This window comes from Dryas octopetala, chromosome 1, assembly GCF_963921425.1.
Source record: "Dryas octopetala chromosome 1, drDryOcto1.1, whole genome shotgun sequence".
In the NCBI taxonomy this organism is placed as follows: Eukaryota; Viridiplantae; Streptophyta; class Magnoliopsida; order Rosales; family Rosaceae; genus Dryas; species Dryas octopetala.
Genome location: NC_141366.1, coordinates 25,287,035 through 25,310,901, shown reverse-complemented (window position 1 = coordinate 25,310,901; position 23,867 = coordinate 25,287,035). Strand labels below are relative to the sequence as shown.

Here is a 23,867-nt window from a genome sequence, read left to right as displayed (position 1 = left end):
TTTGTTAAATCCAAATATATAAGTTCAACAGCTAGCCCACAAATTTGTTTAGTTTCATCACATACTTTTACCCATGAATATTTTTAGTTTGATCACATATTAACAAGAGAAAAGATAAAATATAGAAACCAAATTCTGTCATAAGATTATAGTAATTTTACTTGCATACATGCCCTTCGTTTCCTGCATTAGTATTGTTTTCTTGAGGTTTGATCTTCTTTTCTCTTTGTTTCTTCTTTCTAACCACTTGCTCCATCTTTTATTACTTCCTTTTAAATGGTGGGCGACCTTTACTTCTAACTCGTAGTGGAGTAAGTATACACTTGCTTGAGTTTTGGGTGTTATATATTGACATCAGTAGGTGACTTCAAAGGTTCACTACCTCCATAAACACCAACATGTTTGTATAGTTCCTTTTTTAGATTATGCACCCATGTGACCACAATCATACACTTATTATCAGAATCACATGTCAATTCTTTAATTTTATCAAAAGCCTTCTGCATCTTATCACATCCTTTTGCTTCAGCTTTGGCATTCCAATTTTCATAATTGATTTGAACCCTTGTGTGACATCTCTGATGGGTGTCTAATGTCTCTGTTTTTAATCTTATTTTTAATTGGTTTTTGTAAGGTTTTTGGGTTAAATAAGGACTTATTGCTTTGTTTTCCTTTCTTTCAGTTTGCTGGGACCACCGAGGAGTTTTTGAATGGATATTTACTGACAAGGCTAGGTGATTTCTCCTAATGAAAGAAGGACTCCAAGTCAGCCCTATTTCCTAGTGGTGCCGCAACTTATTCCTGGAAACAAGAGGATTGCTTGCTGATAACGTGATGATATTTAAGAGGGCAGAGGCGTGCTTAAAGAGATACTTGGCAAGAGGCGTAGGGAGACGGGAAGGGCAGACGTTGGCAGAGGAAAGGACGCCACTTTGAGAAGAGCAGTAGGCAGTTTTGGGTGGTTTTTGTTATGACTTTTATTCGGTTTTTATTGATGGATTTGTGTAACTAAATACATTGCTAGGGCAGGATGAAGCCTTAAGATGATAATCTAGTTCTATTGTTATTTTATCTTTGGTTGTTTTCTTGATAGTGGGATTCTTATTCACCGATTCATACTCAAATAATTACATGGATGTTTGATCACCATCTGGGTTGTTAATTGAGTTATTTGATGCAAACTTATGTAGATACCATACAGGGTTTGGGTTTAGCTTCATGTGGATAAGGTCTGTATATGCCTTGGGTAAATACCATACTCTTGGGATGTGCATGGCTAGTTAATAAATTCTTTGAACTCAAAAGACTCTTTTGCATGACATATTTGTTCTAAATACCATAGGCGACTTGCATGTGAAAGTAATAGACTTGTTCTAAATACCATAGGCAAGTCGTGTCCAAAAGGATAGCCAACACTATTAATTAAGTGAACCGAAGGTAAAGTGACTAGAAGTTAGACAGGATTTTTAGTGGTGGATTCTTTGCTCTAGTATTTTACTTAATTGATTGTTAACGTCACTTTGATATCTCGTTGCTTTGCCCATATCTTAATTAAATATTGTCTTATTTATTTATTGTGAATTTCAATATCTTTGTTCAAATGAGTTGATTAACCAATCCTTGTGGTTCGACCTCGTACTTGCGTAACTCTATTCTACTACGGACTTGTGCGCTTGCGAGTAATTTAATTTGGGGTTTTTATTTGTCTCTTCTTTTAGGCATCTCAAAAATACCTACCAAGTTTTTGGCGCCGTTGCCGGGGATTGCGTCTAATTCAATTCATTACACTGTCCTTTGCATGGTGGATGACTGGTACACGATCTTCGGATTGTGAACTTGTAGAATTTCAGCCGGAGATTGAACAAAAGCTCAAGGAAATTCGCAGGAAACGTAGAGAGGATAGAGAAGAGGAGATTCGTCAGAGGGAAGAAAGGATGGCTCTTGTACCTAACGAGACAATGGGAGACCTTGACATCCCGACAATTCCGACATCACCATCCAGCATCATTCTCCCTGCAGCAGCCAGGAATTATGAATTAAAAAATATTCACTTCAACATGATTCCTTCCTTTCATGGTTTAAATAATGAAGATCCATTAGTTCATATTCGTGACATTTTTAACATGGTTTCTAATATGCCTTTGACAGAAGGAGTCACGGAGGAGCACTTAAGGATGAAGATCTTTCCTTACACTTTGAAGGACAAGGCGAAGATGTGGCTGAATTCTTTGAGGCCGAGATCACTAACCAGCTGGACAGAAATTCAGAACAAGTTTTTGGAGAAGTTTTTCTCAGCCCAGAAAACCGATGCATTAAGGGACAAGATCATGCAATTCAGTCAACATGCAGATGAGTCGTTTTCCGAGGCGTGGGAGCGATTTAATAATTTGTTAATTCAGTGCCCTCATCATGGTTTGCCTTCCCTTGTTTTAATGCGTATATTTTATAAGGCACTGACCGTTTCTAGTAAAGCTGCAGTGAATAACTATGCAGGTGGATCCATTAAAAATAAGACCACAGTTGAATGTCAAACTCTGTTTGACAGCCTAGCAATGGAAACACAACATTCAGATGCAAGAGAAAGGTGTGCTGGAGTGAATGAGAGTAACCATTCGAATGTTTTTGCTTCAAAGGCGCAGGTTGATTCCATTGCCAGCAAATTGGATGCGCTACTTGCTATGAATGGGAGGACGCCATCACAAGAGATCTGCGCTATTTGCGATGTCATTGGTCATGCCACGATTTCTTGTCCCAATGGGGTTGATTTTCCGGAGTTTGTACAAGAACAAGCGAGTTTGGTGAATTCCTACAACCGAAATGTTAGGACTGACCCATTCTCAAATACATATAATCCTGGCTGGAAGTATCACCCTAACTTCTCATGGAGCAACAATAATCAGCCACAAGCTCCACGTAACCCTCCCTTTCAGCAGACTCAAGCTCCAGTAGAGCCGAAAAAACTTGGGGTGGAAGACATGATGCAGCAGCTTATGCAAAATCAAATTCAGATGCAACAAATGTTTCAAGAGTCTCAAAAGGGCCAGCAAGCTAACACCAAAGCCATAGCAAGTCTGGAGACGCAAGTTAGCCAACTAGCTTCTACTTTGACCGAAAGAGGGATGGGTAGACTACCCAGCCAGCCTGAACCGAATCCAAGAGGATTAGAGCATGCTAAGGTTGTCCGGACTTTAAGGAGTGGTAAGCCATATGATCGGAGAGAAGAAATTGCAGCACAAAAGCAAAAGGAAGCTGAGGAAACCATACCTGCCGCTGCACTTGAAAGTGGCGAAATTGAAAGCCCAATAAATGTTGCATCCGAGTTGCCTTGTGTTAACAAATATGTGCCTACTTTACCCTTTCCTTCCAGGCAGCAAAAACAGAAGCAGAGTGAGCACATGAAGGATATTTTGGAAGTGTTTAAGAAGGTTCAAATTAATCTCCCATTATTAGAAGCCATCAAGCACATTCCCACATATGCCAAGTTTTTAAAAGATGTGTGCACTAACAAGAGAAGATTTGTGGACCATGAAAAAATCGAACTCACTAAGGAGTGCAGCGCCGTCCTTTTCAACAAGATGCCCCCAAAATTACAAGATCCAGGGAGTTTTACTTTGCCTTGTATTATTGGTGAATCTAAATTTGATAAAGCTTTTTTGGATCTTGGTTCTAGCGTTAATCTTATGCCTTTTTCTATTTTCTCGCAGCTGGGCATTGGAGAGCTAAGAAAGACGTCTGTCTCACTACAATTAGCGGATCGTTCAGTCACTTATCCTAAGGGTCTTGTCGAAGATGTGTTAATTAAGGTGGAGCAATTTGTGATACCGGCTGATTTTCTGGTGCTCGACATGGAAGAAGATAGGAATCTTCCCATTTTACTCGGCCGGCCATTCCTTGCTACTGCTGGTGCATTAATAGACGTGCAGCAAGGTACTCTTAAGCTCAGAATTGATGGTGAATCAGTGGAGTTTCGAATGTTTGGCGCCTTAAAAAAACCCAGTGATGTGGAGGAGTGTCATCGCGTGGATGTCCTTGACCCGATTATACATGCTCAATTTTTAATTTCTTCAGCAAGTGATGAGCTGGAGACATGCCTTACGTGCTCTGAGTTTGAAGAATTTGCTGAGGATGAGACACTTGAGGTAGTGGCTGCACTTGAGGCGACACCTGCTGCAGCGCCGCGATGGAGACAAGCCGTAGAACCTCTTGGCACGCCACCACCAGCTGCTGTACCTTCCGTAATTAAGCCACCAGTACTAGAACTCAAGTCGTTGCCATCTCACTTGAAGTATGCATTTTTGGGTGAAGCTGACACATTGCCAGTGATCATAGCATCGGATTTGAGCAAGACGGAGGAACTGAAATTGCTGCAGCTTCTAGGAGAAAATAAGTCAGCTCTCGGCTGGTCCATTGCTGATATCAAGGGTATAAGTCCCGCGGTTTGCATGCACAGGATCTTTTTGGAAGAAGGGTCGAAGCCCACCATAGAAGCTCAGCGGCGTTTGAATCCCAATATGAAAGAAGTAGTCCGAAAAGAGGTACTCAAACTTCTGGATGTAGGCGTGATATACCCCATCTCTGACAGCCAGTGGGTTAGTCCTACCCAAGTTGTACCAAAGAAGTCAGGAATCACAGTGGTTGAGAACAAAACTGGGGAATTGGTGCCCACTCGAATGCAAACAGGATGGCGAGTCTGTATAGATTACCGGAAGTTGAACTCCTTAACTCGGAAAGATCACTTTCCCTTGCCATTTATTGACCAAATGTTGGAGAGGTTAGCCGGGCACTCACATTATTGTTTTCTTGACGGGTATTCAGGTTATAATCAGATTGCTATCGCTTCCGAAGACCAAGAGAAAACAACATTCACATGCCCTTATGGTACCTTTGCCTACCGGCGTATGCCATTTGGCTTATGCAATGCTCCAGCTACATTCCAACGTTGCATGATGAGTATATTCTCCGATATGGTCGAAAGGATAATTGAAATTTTCATGGATGACTTCTCTGTTTTCGGTTTCTCTTTTGATAACTGTCTTGGAAATTTGAAGATGGTTTTGGAAAGGTGCAAGGAATTTAACCTTGTTCTCAACTGGGAAAAATGCCACTTTATGGTGAAGCAGGGAATTGTGTTAGGACACTTGGTTTCAAGTCGCGGGATAGAAGTAGACAAGGCGAAGATTGATTTAATTGCCAATTTGCCACCACCCACATCAGTCAAGGCTGTACGGTCTTTCTTAGGACACGCGGGTTTTTATCGGCGCTTTATTAAGGATTTTTCCAAAATCAGCCGACCCTTGTGCAATCTTCTTTCTAAGGACACTCCGTTTCACTTTGATGAATCATGTTTACAAGCTTTTACAACTTTGAAATCTCTACTCACTTCTGCGCCGATTATGATAGCTCCAGATTGGGGTCTCCCATTTGAATTAATGTGTGACGCTAGTGACTACGCAGTGGGTGCTGTTTTAGGACAGCGGAAGGACAAGCTTCCACATGTCATTTCTTATGCCTCAAAAACCTTGAACGATGCACAACTCAATTACTCCACTACTGAGAAAGAGATGCTCGCTGTCATTTTTGCACTTGAGAAGTTTAGGTCCTATTTGCTTGGCTCTAAGATCGTTGTTTATACTGACCATGCAGCATTAAGGTACCTTATGTCCAAGAAAGATGCAAAACCAAGGCTCATTCGGTGGGTATTGTTGTTACAAGAATTTGATGTTGAGTTACGGGATCAGCAAGGCGTGAAGAATGTGGTCGCTGATCATCTCTCCCGTCTAACTCACACTCACGAAAATGAAGACACCATTGTGCCATTGCGTGAGAGCTTCCCCGACGAACAGTTGTTTGCGGTCCAACATGTCACACCATGGTATGCGGACATCGCCAATTATCTGGCTGGAGGGGTGATGCCTCTTGAATTAAGTACCCAGCAGCGAAGGAAGTTCCTCCATGACGTCAAGTTTTACTTCTGGGATGAACCATATCTCTACAAGTATTGCTCTGATCAGATGATAAGAAGGTGTGTGCCAGCTACTGAACAAGCAAGCATATTACAGTTTGCACATGATCATGCATGTGGAGGCCATTTCGGTTCAAAAAGGACAGCAGCAAAGATCCTACAGAGTGGTTTTTATTGGCCTTCCTTATTCAAAGATGCTCACACATGGTGTTCAGCTTGTGATCGGTGCCAAAGAGTGGGAAATATTTCTAATCGCAATGAGATGCCTCAGCATGGGATTTTAGTAATTGAATTGTTTGATGTCTGGGGGGTGGATTTTATGGGGCCTTTTCCCTCTTCATATGGCCATGAGTATATTTTAGTGGCTGTGGAATATGTCTCCAAATGGGTAGAAGCAGTGGCTGCCCCAACTAATGATCACAAAGTTGTTTTGAAACTTTTACAAGGCACCATCTTTCCCAGATTTGGCACCCCTCGTGTCCTCATCAGTGATGGGGGGCGACACTTCATCAACAAACCCCTAAAGAATCTCTTGTCAAAATACAATATCACTCACAAAGTTGCTACCCCATACCACCCACAAACAAGTGGCCAAGTTGAGGTTTCCAACAGAGAGATAAAGAGAATTCTAGAGAAGACAGTGAGTACTTCCCGCAAGGATTGGTCCCTTAAGCTTAATGATGCGCTGTGGGCATATCGGACAGCCTATAAGACACCAATTGGCATGTCCCCATTCCGTTTAGTTTATGGAAAGGCATGTCATCTTCCTATGGAGCTTGAGCATAAGGCGTTCTGGGCAGTCAAGCAACTCAATTTCGACTATGGTGCTGCTGGTGAACAGAGGAAGCTCCAGCTCAATGAACTAGATGAAATTCGAAATGATGCGTACGAGAATGCTAAAATATATAAAGACAGGACCAAGCTCTTTCATGACAAAACCATCTTAAGGAGGGAGTTCTTCCCTGGACAGAAAGTGTTGCTTTTCAACTCAAGACTTCGCCTGTTTCCAGGCAAGCTCAAGTCGCGGTGGTATGGCCCCTATGTTGTGGTACATGTTTTTCCACATGGTGCTGTGGAAGTGAGACACATTCAGAATGGAACAACCTTCAAAGTGAATGGGCATCGCCTAAAGCCTTACCTGGAATCACCATTCAACATTGAGAAGTCCTCAATACCTTTGGCCGAACCATCACCAGCACCTTAGCCATTCGATATGTCAAGCTAATGACGTTAAATTAAGCGCTCCTTGGGAGGCAGCCCAAGCATTCCTTTGTTTATTTCTTTGATTGTTTGTTTTACTTTCAATTTTGTTGACGTTAAACCTGCACTTACTCTGTTCTTTTTCAATTCTCAAGAATGTGGTTCCGTTTCAATTCTCAGTGGTCTGTTGCTACCTTCAGTGTGAGGACAGAATTCAAAGTTTGGGGGAGGGGCATAAACTTCCACCACCAATTTGGAAGAAGCCAGTTCATGTTCCAATGCCCAAGGGATGTTTCGTGTCATTTTCGTGCTTCTGAGGTAGTCGGTGGTGCTCTCCTGCACTTACTCTCGAGAGGTTGATGCTGGGGTGAACAAGGCTGTTTTCACGGGCCACAGCCATGTTGAAGGAAGTCTGGGGGTGGGTTTCAGTTTGAGGCCCATGTGGCCCACCAGTTGGTTAATGAGTTATATGGGTGATGTGGTCCCTTTTATTTAATCCCAGCTAAGTTATCATTTGGCTGGATATTTTGGGAGCAGAGAGGCGACGCAAGGAGGCTAGGGCATGCCCTTCACCTGCGCGACCTGAGCAGCACCTAGACGCCGTCTACCCGCGCCGTCGTCCCACTACTTGGCCATCCTCCGCGACGCACAACCCACCAGGTGCTTTCTTTCCCTCATCTCCCTGTTTCCTTTTTGTCCCTGCGTGATTTTACTGTGTCTCTCATTGAGGACAATGTTCATTTCAAGTTTGGGTTAAATTACTTGGGTTGAGGGTGTGAGTCTTAATGGGTATCACTTTTGATTGGGTATTACTCTTATTGGTTCAATTTTTATTTGCCCCAATGCCGATGATAAAAAAATTTTTGTTTATACATTTTTCTTACATTCAGTGGTTTGGGCGAAATGGCTGGGTATTGTTTGTGTTCTCATTTGATATTATGGTGAACTATTACTCTCATGGTCAATCAAAATTTTGTGAGTGAGCACTTTGCCAAGTCAATGCAAGTTCTTGTTATTCTAAGAGGCATATGTTATTCTACTTTAAATATCAGTACATACTCTAGAACTTGTTTTGAGTATCACTTGAGGCGAAATCCTAAATAAATGCAATAGCTGGGAGATGATTTGGGCCATCTTTGTACTGTTTTAACCAACCCGTTGTACCCTCATTACCCCTGTAAACTTCCCATTGTACGCCTATTTCTTTGACAGCCCCCACATCTCTACTTTACTACTCCTCAAACATGTTTCTTGCTCCTTATCTAGAGAACTATTGTTATTTTTTAAAAAAAAAAAAAAAAAAAGAAAAAAAAAAGAAAGCAAGGTGTGTGGCAGCAAAGGAAGGCATAGGAATTGAGCCCTGTGTGATTTGTAGAAACAAGTTTGGGTGCTGTTTCATTTTATAAAAAAAAAACATTGATAAAAAAAATTGAAAAAAAAGAGAAAAAGAAAAAAAAAAAAAAAAGAAGAAGAAATGTAATGAAGTGTGACCAAAGAAGTCACGACCCTAGGGGATCATTGAGGTGAAAATCAGGAGGATCTAGGGTGAAGAGCCATCCAAATTGGGCCAACTATATTGTTTCCAAAGTGTTGCAAATTGTGAGATGTTTCTAAGTGTGTTCAATTCCTCTGCATGATTTTCTGCGCTGCTACTTTGTGCTGATTTAGTTCTCTAGACTTTGATGTTCCCATTCTCATGTTTGTGTTGAGCCAAATACCCCATCCAGTGCCACAACCGTTGAAAAGCCCTTTTGATCTTGTGATGTTGCATTTATTTACATTAGTGGAGAGATGATATAAAAAGCAAGCCTATGGGGTATGACATTGTGGCTGTGAGTAAAAGTGTGTGCGCATGTGCTATTTGGAGTGCAAGTTTTTGTTCTGATTTTGGCTATTCACATACGCACTTTAATTTGACTATGGTGAGATATTGTTCATCTTGGCATCATGTGTAGAACCCTTACAATGCTTAGTCATTTCCTTGAGCTTTTAACATAGTGGAATTTTGAGGCATATTTGGGGTATTTAAATAGTTTTGTTTTAATTGGTTATTGTGTGTTCTGCTCGAGGACTAGCAGGAATTAAGTTTGGGGGAATTTGATGGGTGTCTAATGTCTCTGTTTTTAATCTTATTTTTAATTGGTTTTTGTAAGGTTTTTGGGTTAAATAAGGACTTATTGCTTTGTTTTCCTTTCTTTCAGTTTGCTGGGACCACCGAGGAGTTTTTGAATGGATATTTACTGACAAGGCTAGGTGATTTCTCCTAATGAAAGAAGGACTCCAAGTCAGCCCTATTTCCTAGTGGTGCCGCAACTTATTCCTGGAAACAAGAGGATTGCTTGCTGATAACGTGATGATATTTAAGAGGGCAGAGGCGTGCTTAAAGAGATACTTGGCAAGAGGCGTAGGGAGACGGGAAGGGCAGACGTTGGCAGAGGAAAGGACGCCACTTTGAGAAGAGCAGTAGGCAGTTTTGGGTGGTTTTTGTTATGACTTTTATTCGGTTTTTATTGATGGATTTGTGTAACTAAATACATTGCTAGGGCAGGATGAAGCCTTAAGATGATAATCTAGTTCTATTGTTATTTTATCTTTGGTTGTTTTCTTGATAGTGGGATTCTTATTCACCGATTCATACTCAAATAATTACATGGATGTTTGATCACCATCTGGGTTGTTAATTGAGTTATTTGATGCAAACTTATGTAGATACCATACAGGGTTTGGGTTTAGCTTCATGTGGATAAGGTCTGTATATGCCTTGGGTAAATACCATACTCTTGGGATGTGCATGGCTAGTTAATAAATTCTTTGAACTCAAAAGACTCTTTTGCATGACATATTTGTTCTAAATACCATAGGCGACTTGCATGTGAAAGTAATAGACTTGTTCTAAATACCATAGGCAAGTCGTGTCCAAAAGGATAGCCAACACTATTAATTAAGTGAACCGAAGGTAAAGTGACTAGAAGTTAGACAGGATTTTTAGTGGTGGATTCTTTGCTCTAGTATTTTACTTAATTGATTGTTAACGTCACTTTGATATCTCGTTGCTTTGCCCATATCTTAATTAAATATTGTCTTATTTATTTATTGTGAATTTCAATATCTTTGTTCAAATGAGTTGATTAACCAATCCTTGTGGTTCGACCTCGTACTTGCGTAACTCTATTCTACTACGGACTTGTGCGCTTGCGAGTAATTTAATTTGGGGTTTTTATTTGTCTCTTCTTTTAGGCATCTCAAAAATACCTACCAATCTCCTCACATCTTTTCTCCATCTTTGCATGATATATTTATTTGGAATCAAGTAAATCTTATGACGAATCAAAACATAAATTGCATGCTTGCATAATATGACTCTAAACTCAAACATGCAACAATTGCACTTAACTTCATGGTCATATTTATTGAACCAAACCATGAAATTAACGGTCTTTCTTTTCTCCCCAATCATGATATCCTCAGATAATTGGTACTCTGAAATTGCACCATCCACTTTAACTGAAATCAAGTCACAATACATTTTACTTATTAATTCATGTTGGAACTCTTTAAACTTGGAAATAGTTTAAACATCTTGAACTTGTTTTTCCATGTCAAAATGAGTTGTACAATGGAGACGAGAGGAGAAAGACTTAAAATCTTCATGATTCTCCTTTTCCACCTTACTTCTCAATGCATTCTCATATTGTTCCACAAATTGTTTGAAGGTGGTCTTTGAATTTACATGATCATCAAAGAATGCATTCATACTTTCACTTCGTTGTGTGGTAGACATTCCTGCCCAAAAACCATCTTTCACAAAGCATGGCACCCAACAATATCTCTTATCAAATAGGCCAGTCACCATTCATTGTTCTGTAGCCCATATTGCTGAATTATTTCATTCCCACTCTCTTCAAACTCAACACGAGTCAATGAGTCATACACATTGTTATGGAAGAAAACTTGATGGATTCATATTGCTTGTAATCTTTCATCCTTTTAGGAAATTTCTTTATTATATACCGCAAGTACCAACGATGTCTAGTATTAGGAAAAACAATCGCAATGACCTTTTTCATGGCTTTGTTTTGATTGGTAATTATTTCATTTGGAACATGCCCAGACATACATACAAACCAAGAATTAAACAACCAAACAAATCCCTTGGTATTTTCACTTGAAATCAATCCACATCCAAGTAAAATTGATTGCTCATGATGATTGATCCCCACAAATGGAGCATGTCAAATGTAACAACATCATTAAATTCCTCATATGCCGCCCTACTCCTTGCATCTGCCCAAAATACATTTCTTAACCGACCCATTTTGTCTAAATCAATTGCATAGAAGAACTTTGTATTTTGAGCTTGCATCTTCAAAAAATAAGTTTCAATTGCAGTTGCATCACTTTCCCAAAGCCTTAACCTTCGGACTTTTTCAATATATATAATTTGTACAATCTTTTCCAAAAATAAAATATTCTCATGCCCCCTGCTTCAACTACCAGTAAATTATAATTTTTATTTAATCTTATTTCAGCTTTATCATTCAATTTAAGCCTCCTTTTTATATGAGAGCTTATTTCTCGATTGTATCGAAAAAAGCAAGCTTTTGTTGGACTCATATCATGGTCATGATCAAGCTTGATAGAATTGACTCGCCACTTGCCATTCAAACATATACCTATTCTTAGTACAACCTTGCAATTAGTTTTTACACTTGGATGAGGATTTAAGACATTACTTGCTTTACTTTTTGTTTTTCAGCACAACCACATGAAAAAGTTACATATCTCAACTCTCCATCATCTCCCTTTGTTGATGTTCTTTTTTTCACTGGAAATCCTACTCGCTTCCTATATTCTCTATTGTAGCTAAGTGCCTCATCAACACTATTAAAAATCTGCCCAATTTGGGGCTCTTGTTTTTCTTCTCCCACATTCCCTAGAGTCTCCATGTTAGTCTCTTCATTTACTCTTATATCATCATTTTTTTCGACTTCAACCCAATTATTAGTTCCTTCATTATTCTCAAAACTTGTAGAGATACTTGAATATTGTTCTATTCCTATAAATCATGAATATGATCTTATCATATAATAAGCATAATTTAACATGTACGTTTCAAAAGTAAATCAACATAACAAAACTACTAGTAGAGTTACGAATAAAAAGTTACCTTCACAATTTTGCTTATTGGTATTTGTGGGGTTAGTGCTCTCTGATTCTTTGGGAGATTGTATAGTGTCCCATGCCATTATTTAACCACCTAAATCAAATAATTAATTAAAAGAGTTAGCTAAAAGAAAAACACTAGTTATCAACAAATAAAGGTAACCATTGATTTGTACCAAAAGGTAACCATTGATGATGCATCCAAATTTTCAAATCCCAAAGCACAAATTCTATAAATCATTGATTTTAAACAGTAAACAAAACTCATTAGAGGCAAAATGAACAAACACAACAAACCCATTAAAATATCTTCACCTCCGAAAAGAACCAAATAAAAAAAAACCCTAACCATCTTAGATTAACAACGACGAAACTAAAAATCAAGACCCATGCCTTCGTATGTCCCAAAATCGATTATTGACTTTGCTTTAGATGATTTCATGTGGTGCGATTTTGCTTCTGAAAATTGATGATTTTGCTCTACAATGGAGGAAGGAACAACAACGTGGGAAACAAGAAGAAATAGAAGCGTGTAAAAGAGGATATAAATGGGTGAAGTGGAAAAAGTGGTTTTGAGTTTGACTTTTTACTGATATTTTAGTTTTATTAAAAATAATAAAAAATTAAAAGATTTTAATTGTTGTGGCAGCTCCACCTTAGATGCCACATTAGGTGGTACACAAATGTGGTACCTCAGCTGTCACATTAGATGGTCCCCTTAGCATTACCCAATAAAATAATCAAAATTCACAAACTGAATAAATCTTCAATCACATAAAACCCAATGAGATTTTTTTTTTTTGTGAAGATGATTCATTAAATGATTAAAGTACAAAACAGGCAAGAAAAGAACAAACAGACAAAGGCCTTAGGCCTTGGGTCGACAACAAATTAAAGGGAACGTAACGACATTACATAGAAAAAGGAAAAAGTGAAAGAAGCAGTAGAAGCTAAGATCGATCTAAACAAGGAAATGGTCTAGATCAAGGGAACTGTGAGACCTGGAAATTTCCAAATTTATTTTGGAATTTTTCCTTATTTTCTAAAATTTTTATAGAATTTATTTGTTAGAAAATCTAATTTTTCAACCTTGAGCTTTAATTGTTTGACCAAATTTGACTAGGGTTTTGACCCAAGTTAGACCTTTAAAAGGTAGTACTTTTACTCACAAACCCAACGGTACAAGTCTCGTATTATTCCGAGTTCGGGAGATTATTTTATGAATTTCCCAAATTTTCTTTTTCTTTAAAGCATTTTATCTTAGTTTTTGGAGCTTGAAATTTCTAAAAATTTTTTGGAGGGCAAATTGGTAATTTGACCTTATAGTTAATTAGTACTAGTCGATACGAGTCTGTAATATTTTTCGGGGTATTTTTCTGAGTCTCGAGCTATTTTTAATTAATTTTTGAAGTTGAGAAAAATAGGAAAAAAAATTAAAATAGGAAATCACCAGATTGCGCCACGTGGCACGATCTGGAGCATCCATCGCTGCATGGCAGCAAGATCTGGTAGCTGCATGTGCAGCCAAGTGTCAGTGCACATGCCACGTGTCACTTCCTCATTAGTCCAAGTTGTGACGGTTGACTTGAGTCAACTCGATCAACTCGGATGAGTTAACCGAGTTGACTCACTCTTTTTCCCCTATAAATAGTGGCGCACACTCAGCTGGTTTTCATCCCTTCTCAGCGCACGCTTCCCAAGAGAGAGCTTCTCTCTCCTCTCTCCTCATTTCTCTCTTCTTCAATATTGTTTGAGTCTATCTTGAGTTCTAGAGCTCCGATCGACGATTCGATTTTGCCTACGCGATCGTGGCGACGAGCTCTTCGATTCTAGTAGTGTGAAGGCTAGATTTTGGTAAAGTTTTAAAAAAATCATTTCTGAGCTCCATAGGTAATTTCTTGATACCTGTCGAACTTCTGCTAAAATTTTGTTAAATTAATCTCTTGTTCATTAGGCTCTTTTAATCTTATTACTTAGCAAGTCTAGTAGTACCGAGACTCTGCTCGTGGGAAGTCTTCAACAGGTATACTCTTAACCCAGCTTATTTAATCTGATGTTATTTAAGTTGTGGTTATAGACGAAACGCCGTTTAATTGTTGTTATCAAATGAACTTAATAAATATTGAGGCCATATCAGTGGTAACCAAATAACGTGATGACTAAGGTCAGTCCATGAGCATACAGGCGTTGGGTACTGAGCCATAGCTCCCTCAGTTTCCCCATGCACTGACCTGGTCACGTTGTAGGTTCATATCTGATCAACCTCCTCGACAATAAATTAAAATAGATATAGAAACCACACGGTCTGATATGACTGTTTGCCTCGGGGTGCAAGGTCATGTCGGATTAAGAATTCAGAGAAGCCTAGCAGTTGCGCTAGTGTCAAACCTCTGAATTATACCTGGTCTTAACAGACAAGGTCATCGATTTACGTGAAAATTGTTTTTAACACCAGTTGTTGTCAAATTAGGAACTCCAGTTACCTAAAAGAGATCGTTGCGACGTGGCAAATTGTGATTTGTACTCGAGAACAGGCAAAAGCTTTGGACGCTAGGTAGGGGGACAACACACTCTGACTAGTGGATTTCCTGCATGTACTATATAATAAATACTGTGTGATAAAGATGCATGTTTTTTATTGGCATATCTGCTTGGTTTTATGATGATGGGAATTATGACTGTTATGCATATTCTCGTGAGGTTGTTATTGTGTTTGAATTGAGAGTGAAAGGTCCCTTACGGTAGACCCTGGGTTTCGATCCCCAAAACCTCATGAGGGGTTGTACGGACGGACTGGTCGATTGTCCTTCTTGGGAGGCCATTCTAGGCGGTATAACCATGAAATGACCATTTTCGCTACCCTGTCCCTGTCAAATGACTGCAGGACTTTGTTATGTTTTTGTGAGAGGGTAGTTAGCCCTAACGGCTGGTCAACAAGTATGATTCTGAACTTGGGCTCGGAAAATTGTATTTTGAAAACTGTATGAGCATGCTACTAGTTTTACAAGCTTGAAAACTTGTTTGTGTTGTGCATTTGATTTTAAATTATCTCAAACTATTTTTCAAACCTAGCAGGAAGTTCCCTGAGGGGGAGCAATGAACGTATGTGATGCTCACCCCTACATTGTTGTTTTTCTCCCTCTTAGGTGCTGCGCGTGTGGACTTTGACGGCCTCGATTGAGGGGGTGGTGGTGCGGCCTCGAGCTTGTCAACTCATGTGTTCCTGTTTAGTCAGTATATTTCCTTGGGCAGGTCTTTAGTGACCTTTTACTATCTTTATATACCCTTGGTCATATCTTGTATATACACTGAGTCCTTGGGTTGTCTACTTTTGAATTATCGAGTCTATATAAACAGTTTCTTTGAAGTTACTCTAAACAATAGTAGCTCTGAGGGTTGGTTTAATTATGAATTAATTATTTCTATATTTTCCGCTGCAAAATCAAGCACTCTGATCCAACCCATTTTACTAAACCAAAAGGCTTAACCTATTTTGTGAATATTTGGGATTATAACACCGGGGGATTGGTTGTTGTAGTCTCAGGTATTCTCAAGATAGGTGCCTCTGTTACGTACCCGGGTTTTGGGGCGTGACAGGAGCTTCCGCCACATCGTTGTCAAAGCTTTGGGGAGGTCTAGGTATTCCATCTATGGACAAAATGCGAGCAAAGGAGGAAGGAGAATCACATAAAACCCAAAGAGATAGATGTTCTCATACCCATTTCAAACCCCCCGTCATATAGATGCAAAGAAGGGAAAAAAAATGTAAAATGCAATCAAATTTTAAGAACCCACAAAAAATCTTTTGGTGAAATGTTTAAATCCAATTAGAAAAGAAAAGGAAAAAAAGAAGAACTAAACTCAGATTATCAAAGAAACAAAACCTTACAGTTGAAATTCAACAAGTAACAACAAAATCAATAAGTTTGAAAAATCAAGACCATACCTTTCAATCTGCTTCTAAAATTTGAAGATTTCGCTCAACAATGGAGGAGGAAACATAAGCATACAATACGTAGGTAGGGGAAGAGGAGACAGAGGGGTAGAGTGAAAAAGTAGTTTTGACTTTTGACTTTTTACTGATATTTTAGTTTTATTAAAAAATAATATAAAAAATTAAAAGATTTTAATTGATGTGGCAACTCCACCTCAGATGCCACATCAGATAGTATACAAATGTGGTACCTAAAGATGGTTCCCTTAACATTATCCATGTTAAATATATTCCACGGAACCCCACCAATCCCTCATCTTAAAACACCATTTAATTTATTTATTTTTTCTAAATTTCACGTAGAGCCAAGGAATGAAATTTCGGTGAAATTTTTGTTTTTTTGGGTTCCGAAATTTTATCACATATCTATTATTTCTAGGTATTATTTTGGCTAAATTTCGCCCGAAATTTCGAACACGGAGCATGGCTATTTTTGTAAAATTTCTCCAAATTTCGGCGAAATTTCGACGAAATTATAAAAATACCGCTGCTGTGACTAACTCCCAGCCCCAGACCAGATCTCTCACAAACTCAAATCTCTCTCTCACTTGGGAGCTGAGGCCGTGGAGGGGAGAAAGAGAAGAAGGGGCTTGGTTTTCGATGGGTTTCGGCAGCAAGGGCCGGTGGCAGGGGCAAGATGAGGGAGAAAGAGATGAGGGTGAGGGTGAGCTGGTGATGGGGATGCCGAGAGAGAGAGAGAGAGAGAGAGAGAGAGAGAGAGAGAGAGAGAGAGGCACGAGGGGGTGGGGGTTGAGTCTGTGGAGAGAAATGAGAGAGGAGGAGAAGAAAAAAAGAAAAAAACAAAGAGAAAGGGGAGTGGGGGAGCTGGGAGCCTGGGATCAGTTTTGACTTTTGGGGAATAAAAAGAAAAAAGGTGAGAGAGAAAGATAAGTGAGAAAGAGTGAAAGACTAATGCAGTGGCCCAAGAAAAAAAAGTTAGAAAGACTAATGAGAGGAAGACTAGAGAGTCACGAGGGAAAGAAAAGGAAGGAAAGAAAAAAAAAAGAAAAAAAAAAGAAGAAAAAAGAAAAAAAAGGTTTAGGGTTGATGGGGGTTTGGGGTCTTTGGACAATTGAAAAGAAAAAAAAGGTTTGGGATTTCATTTTGGGTTTGATTTGACCATTTTGGGGTTTGGTTTAATTGTTTTTAAACCCTAACACATTTTTATCCTTTAAAAAGAGGTCATTTTTATGTAATTATTAATTAGTGAACCATTTTTATTTAACAGTATTTGCCTCCAAACATACATTATATTTATTTTATTGAATACTTATTTAATTCATGAATTAATATTGTAATATCAATAAATTTGAGGTATTATTTATATAATTATTAATTAGTGACCCATTTTTTTAACAGTATTTGCCTCCAGCGCGCATTATATTCATCTTATATCACATGAAACCTACTATATAATTTGGTTTCTTTAATGTGTACAATCTCACCCTGCCCACAGAGATGTTCAGCCTGCTCAAACAGTACAATCTCAGTCCTAGCCTACTCAACCTAATGCCATGATTGTTGAAGCAACCACACCATGATTGTTGAAGCATCCACATCCTAAGTCACAGGACAGAAGAGGAAGATGAACCCACAAGCAAAAAAAAAAAAAAAGGATGCCCGGAGGAAGATAGATATGAAGCTAACTTGTTGTGTCCTTCAGTATGGAACTGAGTTTATGTTTTAGTCTTAGGTGTCTTTGAACTGCTTTTGGAGTTAGAAATGGTGAATGTAATATGAACTGCTTTTGGACATGACATGGTGCTGTAAAGTCTTGTCTATGGTGGTGTACTGCTTTTGGAGTAGGAATTCAGGTTACTATGTTAACTGGTTTGGTACATGTAAATTTCTATATGGTGTGAACTTATTTTGGATGTTTTGGAATGAAATTTAACAGGTTTGCCTTGTAAATTTCATTGTTAACGCAGATTGATTCTTGTTACTCAATTGGTAGTGATGTATTTATTTGGATGCTTTGTTGTCAAAATGCTCTAAAATGACCATTTATAACAGAATATTTCTTTCCTGCGAATTTTAAGTGCACAATATGTTAAGTCAGGTTCTACAAGTGAGGCCTATTTTTCCTCATTTTCTTTCATGTAATCACGTTCTATAAATCAGCATTTTTTTCAAATAATTGTTTTTTTTTCATGTGATTCCCAATTGCAAAATATGTCCATAACATTTTAAAAATGGAAAACCAAAACAAAGAGGCTGATTTCTTCAAGTTGTCTTTAATTACACCACTTCAATGCTTGTTTTTTGTTTGGTCGAATACCATTGCAATGCTTACAACAATGGTTTTTTTTGTTGAACACCATTGCAATGGTTACAACACCACTTGCGACGTCAACCCGTTCCTGGCGACAAAGGTGGTCGGGAAGGCGGTGGGGGAGGCTTGGCTGTGAGACGCAGCAGGAAGGAAGCTCGGGTCCTGGTTTTGGGTTTTGAAGGTGCAACAAGGTGGAGGTAAGCCTGTTGGAAGGTGAAGCTCGATCAGGGTTGCTGGTGGCAACGCGCAGGGTGGCTCCGGAAAGAAAAGGAGAGAAGAGAAGAGAGAGAAAGGGGTGGGTCCCACGAAAGCTAATGTGGAAGCCACTTGGACTAGTGTCAGTCCAAGTCATGCTCAAAGATGAGGAAAAGGCTAAAATATCCCTCCACGCAGGCGCTACATCAGCTCTTTTAATGAACTATTGGACGGAGTAGACGATATAGGGTCTTTTGCAACAATTGTGTGAAGTTCGGGTGGCAAATTGAGAGGATTTAAGTTTCAGGGAGCAAAGTGAGAAAAAATGTATCTTACAGGGAGCAATGGTGTGAATAAGCCAAAATCAAATTATATAATACTTAATTATAATATGAGCATTGTTGTGTTTGTTAGGGCGCACTTGGAGCACTTGATGAGACATATGTTCATCTAACTGTTCCAATTGATGATAAACAAAGATAAACCAAGATATCAAAATAGGAAGAGTGACATTAGCACGAATGTCTTAGGTGATTCTGATGCTAGCATGAAATTTACTTACGTGTTACCTAGTTTAGAGGGATCTACAGTAGACTCTCGAGTTTTACATGATGCCTTGCATAGACACAATGGTTTTAAATTAAGTTCCATCAAGTAGGCATTTAATCATACAAGAGTCAAAGTGGGCTCACTTGGGACGAAGAAAAAAAAGATGGTTCCAATCCTAGCAGAAAATTTAAGAGTTTGGAATGACTATGTTTAGGTATAACTAAAAATTATTGCTATTTTAAATTCCAAGCATACCCCTACTAACAAATATTCAATTCCAGCACGCCATTTATTGCTTAGTCTAGTTAGATGCTCTTACTTGTCTTCCATCACAAGTCATAAGCAACAAACCCATCATCTTACGCTTTTTCATTTGGCTTTGGTTTGTGATATGAGCATCTTATTTATTACTCTTACTTTATGTTCTTATTGGTTCGAGCCAAAGACCTTCAGGAGTAGCAGCAGTAGAAAAAGTAGAAGGAGCATGTGCATGTGAATTAGGTGAAGTAGGGTTCGATTGGTTTGATTTGGTAGTGATGGCCATCTTTTGTCCCCCGACGCAGTGGCCGATTTTAGTGCTAATGAAGTAATGATTGGCGGCGGCCTTGATTTCGACCTTTACTGGTCCGATAGTTGTATAGAAGAACCAATAATTGAAAATTTTAAAATTGAAAAGGTGGTAAAAAAAGGCCTAAGTTATCATCATTTTCAAAATACTTGTTTAGGAATTGTGGCATCACATTTTAACTTGTATAAGTTATTTGTTGTTAGGTGTGGTCTGCATGATGGTGAATTGACTTCATCAATATTATACCTTATTTCTTTTTGTTTTTGTAGTCACATCCTGATGCTCGTGGTTATCAAAACAAAGTTATGGACAATTGGGATGACATTGTTATGTTGTGCGGGAAAGATAGTGCCACTGGTGAAGGGGCATAAGATGTTGGAAATGCTAAGCAAATGATGGAGGCTAAAGAAGAAAATGAAGGTGATTTTACTCCTAACTCCCATGCTTCTACACTGCCTGCAACTTCAACTTATGACTCACATCTATATAATAAAAAGAAAAAAGATCCAATGGCACAAGCAATTGGTGATGTGGCAAACACCCTAAAGGAATTTATGGCAAGTCAAGTGACCCAACAACTCAAAGGAGAGAAAGTATATAAAGTGGTTTCAGATATACGAAACCTTAATAGATTGCAAGTTTTTTAGGTCGTACGAATATTGATGGGTGGTAACCGAGAAGAGTTTTCACTATTGAAATCTCTTCGTGATGCCGAAAAGACCAAGTGGATATGGATGCTCAGGGACGAATCATCATAGTGGGCTAGCTGGAGCGAGGTCGTACGAATATTGATGGGTGGTAACCGAGAAAATTTTTCACTATTGAAATCTCTTTGTGATGCCGAAAAGACCAAGTGGATACGGATGCTTAGGAACGAATCATCATAGTGGGCCGGATGTGCTCCAGCCCACCCTAATTTTTTTTTTTTAAATAGCTATGTATGTATTAAAGCCCAGCCTACCCCAATTAAAAAAAAAAATGACAAAACATAACCCACTGCACCCAGCACTCCTAGCAAGCATGTTTTCATCTTAGCAGACATGAAAAAGCAAACATGTTCTACTTCTCTTGACAGGACCGCCCCCGGATTCCACCCTAAAAACCCGGAGAGGTCCTGCGGGAATCCAAATTCAAGGAAAATCCTACAGAAAATTCGGCAGAACCTCCCCTGAAAATGGACTAACCCAGAAATTTCAAACCTGTTAAAAAGCACTTCTATACAGCAACCACCTCTACCACAACCAAATAGGGTCTCAGACCCAACAATCTCACAGAAATCCAACTTAAAATTTGTAAAGTGGTTATCAGAGCTGATAATCTATTACAAGGAATTTTTACAAGAATTTAAATGGCTCCTACAGGGTCCGACTAAGGAGATGATTGCAACTGCCTCGACGTGTTTGGCTCGACCTCCACCAAAGCTACTACCTGGGGGGACAATTTAAGACAAAACAAGATAAACCGTGAGACAAACTCAGTGAGTGGACGGTTTAATGAAAATGAAAATCAAAGGTAAGTATCTTTTCAGAAACCCTTTGTAACCAAATTTAAATTCTAAAATCTCAAGTTGTTTTTGAAATCCCCCAATTTAAAAATCATTTTTAAGCTTAAGAAAATTTTAAAATCAATGGAACTCGTGAAAAAAAGTATTTCAAACACATTTTTCAATAACCATCCGTCTAAATTAACAAAGTCATAAAATAAAAAAATCAAGATCATTAATAAACTCGAAAAGTAGGTTCTCACTTAAAATCCATATTCAAACTCTTGAAAATACTAATTTCAATTCTCCACCATGCTATATACCCTGAATAATCCTGGCCATACACCTGTGCGGAATTCCTGCATCGCACAGGCAGGCAATATCCTGGCCATACACACGCGTGGAATGAATCCAACACGTGCATGCAATATCCTGGCCATACACACGCGTGGAGTAAATCCAACACGTGCAGGCAATATCCTGGCCATACACACGTGTGAATAAATCAGCACGTGCAGGCAATCCTGGTCATACGTGCACGCAGAGCGGCCCCCAAAGGGCGAAGCATCCCGACACACGGCCCAAAGCCTATATGTGTGTTGTGATGGGTCCCAAAGACCTATCCAAACCGATAATCTGGAGGGTACTGCAAAGGGTGGTTTGAAAACCAATAACTCAAAAACACATAATGCAAATCTCAAATCCTTTAATTTTTCTTCCAAAACTCTTCTTAACAAAACCAAACTCATCAACTCGCTAAAACTAGTATGAAAATATATGGTTTTAAAACTTATTTATGAACACAATTGAAATTCGAAATCCATCACCATTGATCAAATCCCAAATTAAAATCAACATCACGGAATAATTAAAATGATACGATTTTCATAACTTATTAAGGATTAAACAACCAACTCAAAGATTTTTATTTCTCAAACAATAATTAGAAAACAAGTATAAATTAAATTATAAACTTCCATAAACATTTTCAAAAATAAAAGTTAGTCCACTCACTGTGATAGCCCTAGCTTCGATCCTCCGCCGGATCGTCACGAACCACGGTCGTCTCGCCTAAAAATACACAACAAAACCGTAAAATTAGTCCCCAATTACAATCCGAAACACTTTTCGATCCCTCTAATCACTTCCAACCTACCCAAGATCAACAACCAACTCAACAATGGCTCTAAATGATCCTACATTCAAGAGATAACAGTGGGTGTTTGAGACCACTGCGATTGCCGCCCCAAGTGGTGGCTACAAGACCAAATTTAGCCAAAATACCTAATTTCCGAAAATCTACTCACCCTTTTCAATTCTAAACAATCACAGAGGTTTCATAAGGTATAATTATCCAAACAAACATCAAGAAACAACCCAAAATCCAGAATTCAAGGGGACCCGAAATGGATTCCTAAATCAAATTTCTAAGTTTCAGATTTCTTCAAAAATTACTCTACTAATAATAAAGGAAAAAAAAGCCCATACCTAGAGTGGAAAAATCCACCAAGAATCTCGAAGATTTGAGGTGAAATTTGACTGAAAATGGAGGGAAAAGTCGACGGCCCTGTGTGGCTTTTTCGAGTAGAACCGACGCGCAGGGAGGGCTGGGCTGGCTGGAGGAGGCGTCGGGGAAGATGGGCGGCGTCGGGAAGGCTCGCCGGTGGCCTGGGCTGGTCGAGAAATGGCCGGAATCGGCCAGGCTGGGCTGAGCCGATCGCACGCAGTGGAGGAGGGAGAAGAGGGAGTCGCGGAGAGAGAGAAAACAGGGGGGGTCTGTGGGGTCGGTGACGACGAGAGAGACTCGTCGCCGGCCTCTGGTCGCCGGGGAGTAGGCCGGAGCTGGCCGCGCTGGTGAGAGAAGAGAGGGAGAGGTGAGTGAGCTCGGGGAGAGAGAGGGAGAAGTGAGAGTGCGGGAGAGAGAGAGAGAGAGAGAGAGAGAGAGAGAGAGAGAGAGAGAGAGAGAATAAAAAGAGTGAGAGAAGATTCTAGAGAGAGAGAGTTGTGGAAAAATCTAGAGAGAGGAAATATGATTTTTAAAACCCACTTTTATAAATTTACAACATTGCCCCTCACTTTAAACGCCTATATCTTTCAAACCGTAACTCGGATTGGCGCGTGCCGCGTGTCTATGAAATCATGAGTTCGAAACCTATCTAACGGACCCGAAGTCAAAATCGAATTCCTATTCTTTTTAAAGGTCAACTTTTGGTCAAGCTTAAATTAAAATAAAAAAATCAAAACTTTAAATCAAAACCCTTTTTATTTTCCAAATAAATATCAAAATCTTTAAAATTCAATTCCACATCCTTTAAAAGAAATCTCTTAAAACATAATTAAATAAAAATTTAAATTTCTAGTGAAAATTTGGGTCGGGTCGTTACATCTCTTCTTTTGTCTCTATTGCCCAGTGGCCCTAATCCATTTCAGTGCTCTCACATGACTCTGTCTCTCACTCTCTCTGCTACAATCAACATTGGG

The 23,867-nt window shown here is 39.1% G+C and overlaps 1 protein-coding gene, 1 non-coding gene and 1 pseudogene across 2 annotated transcripts; 2 read left to right on the top strand and 1 right to left on the bottom strand.

Moving 5' to 3' along the window:
- The first annotated feature begins 1,805 nt into the window (after positions 1-1,805).
- On the top strand, positions 1,806-7,166 carry LOC147299405 (uncharacterized). Its single transcript, XM_086230401.1, has 3 exons — positions 1,806-5,064; positions 5,164-6,048; positions 6,178-7,166. The coding sequence occupies exons 1-3, from the start codon at positions 1,806-1,808 to the stop codon at positions 7,164-7,166; spliced, it is 5,133 nt and encodes a 1,710-aa protein (XP_086086527.1).
- LOC147299406 (small nucleolar RNA R71) lies at positions 2,310-2,416 on the bottom strand. Its single transcript, XR_015120133.1, has one exon. It is a non-coding gene; the product is annotated as a small nucleolar RNA R71 (small nucleolar RNA).
- Positions 7,167-19,498: 12,332 nt separating the features above from the next.
- Positions 19,499-20,661, top strand: LOC147299404 (uncharacterized; annotated as a pseudogene).
- The last annotated feature ends 3,206 nt before the right edge of the window (positions 20,662-23,867 follow it).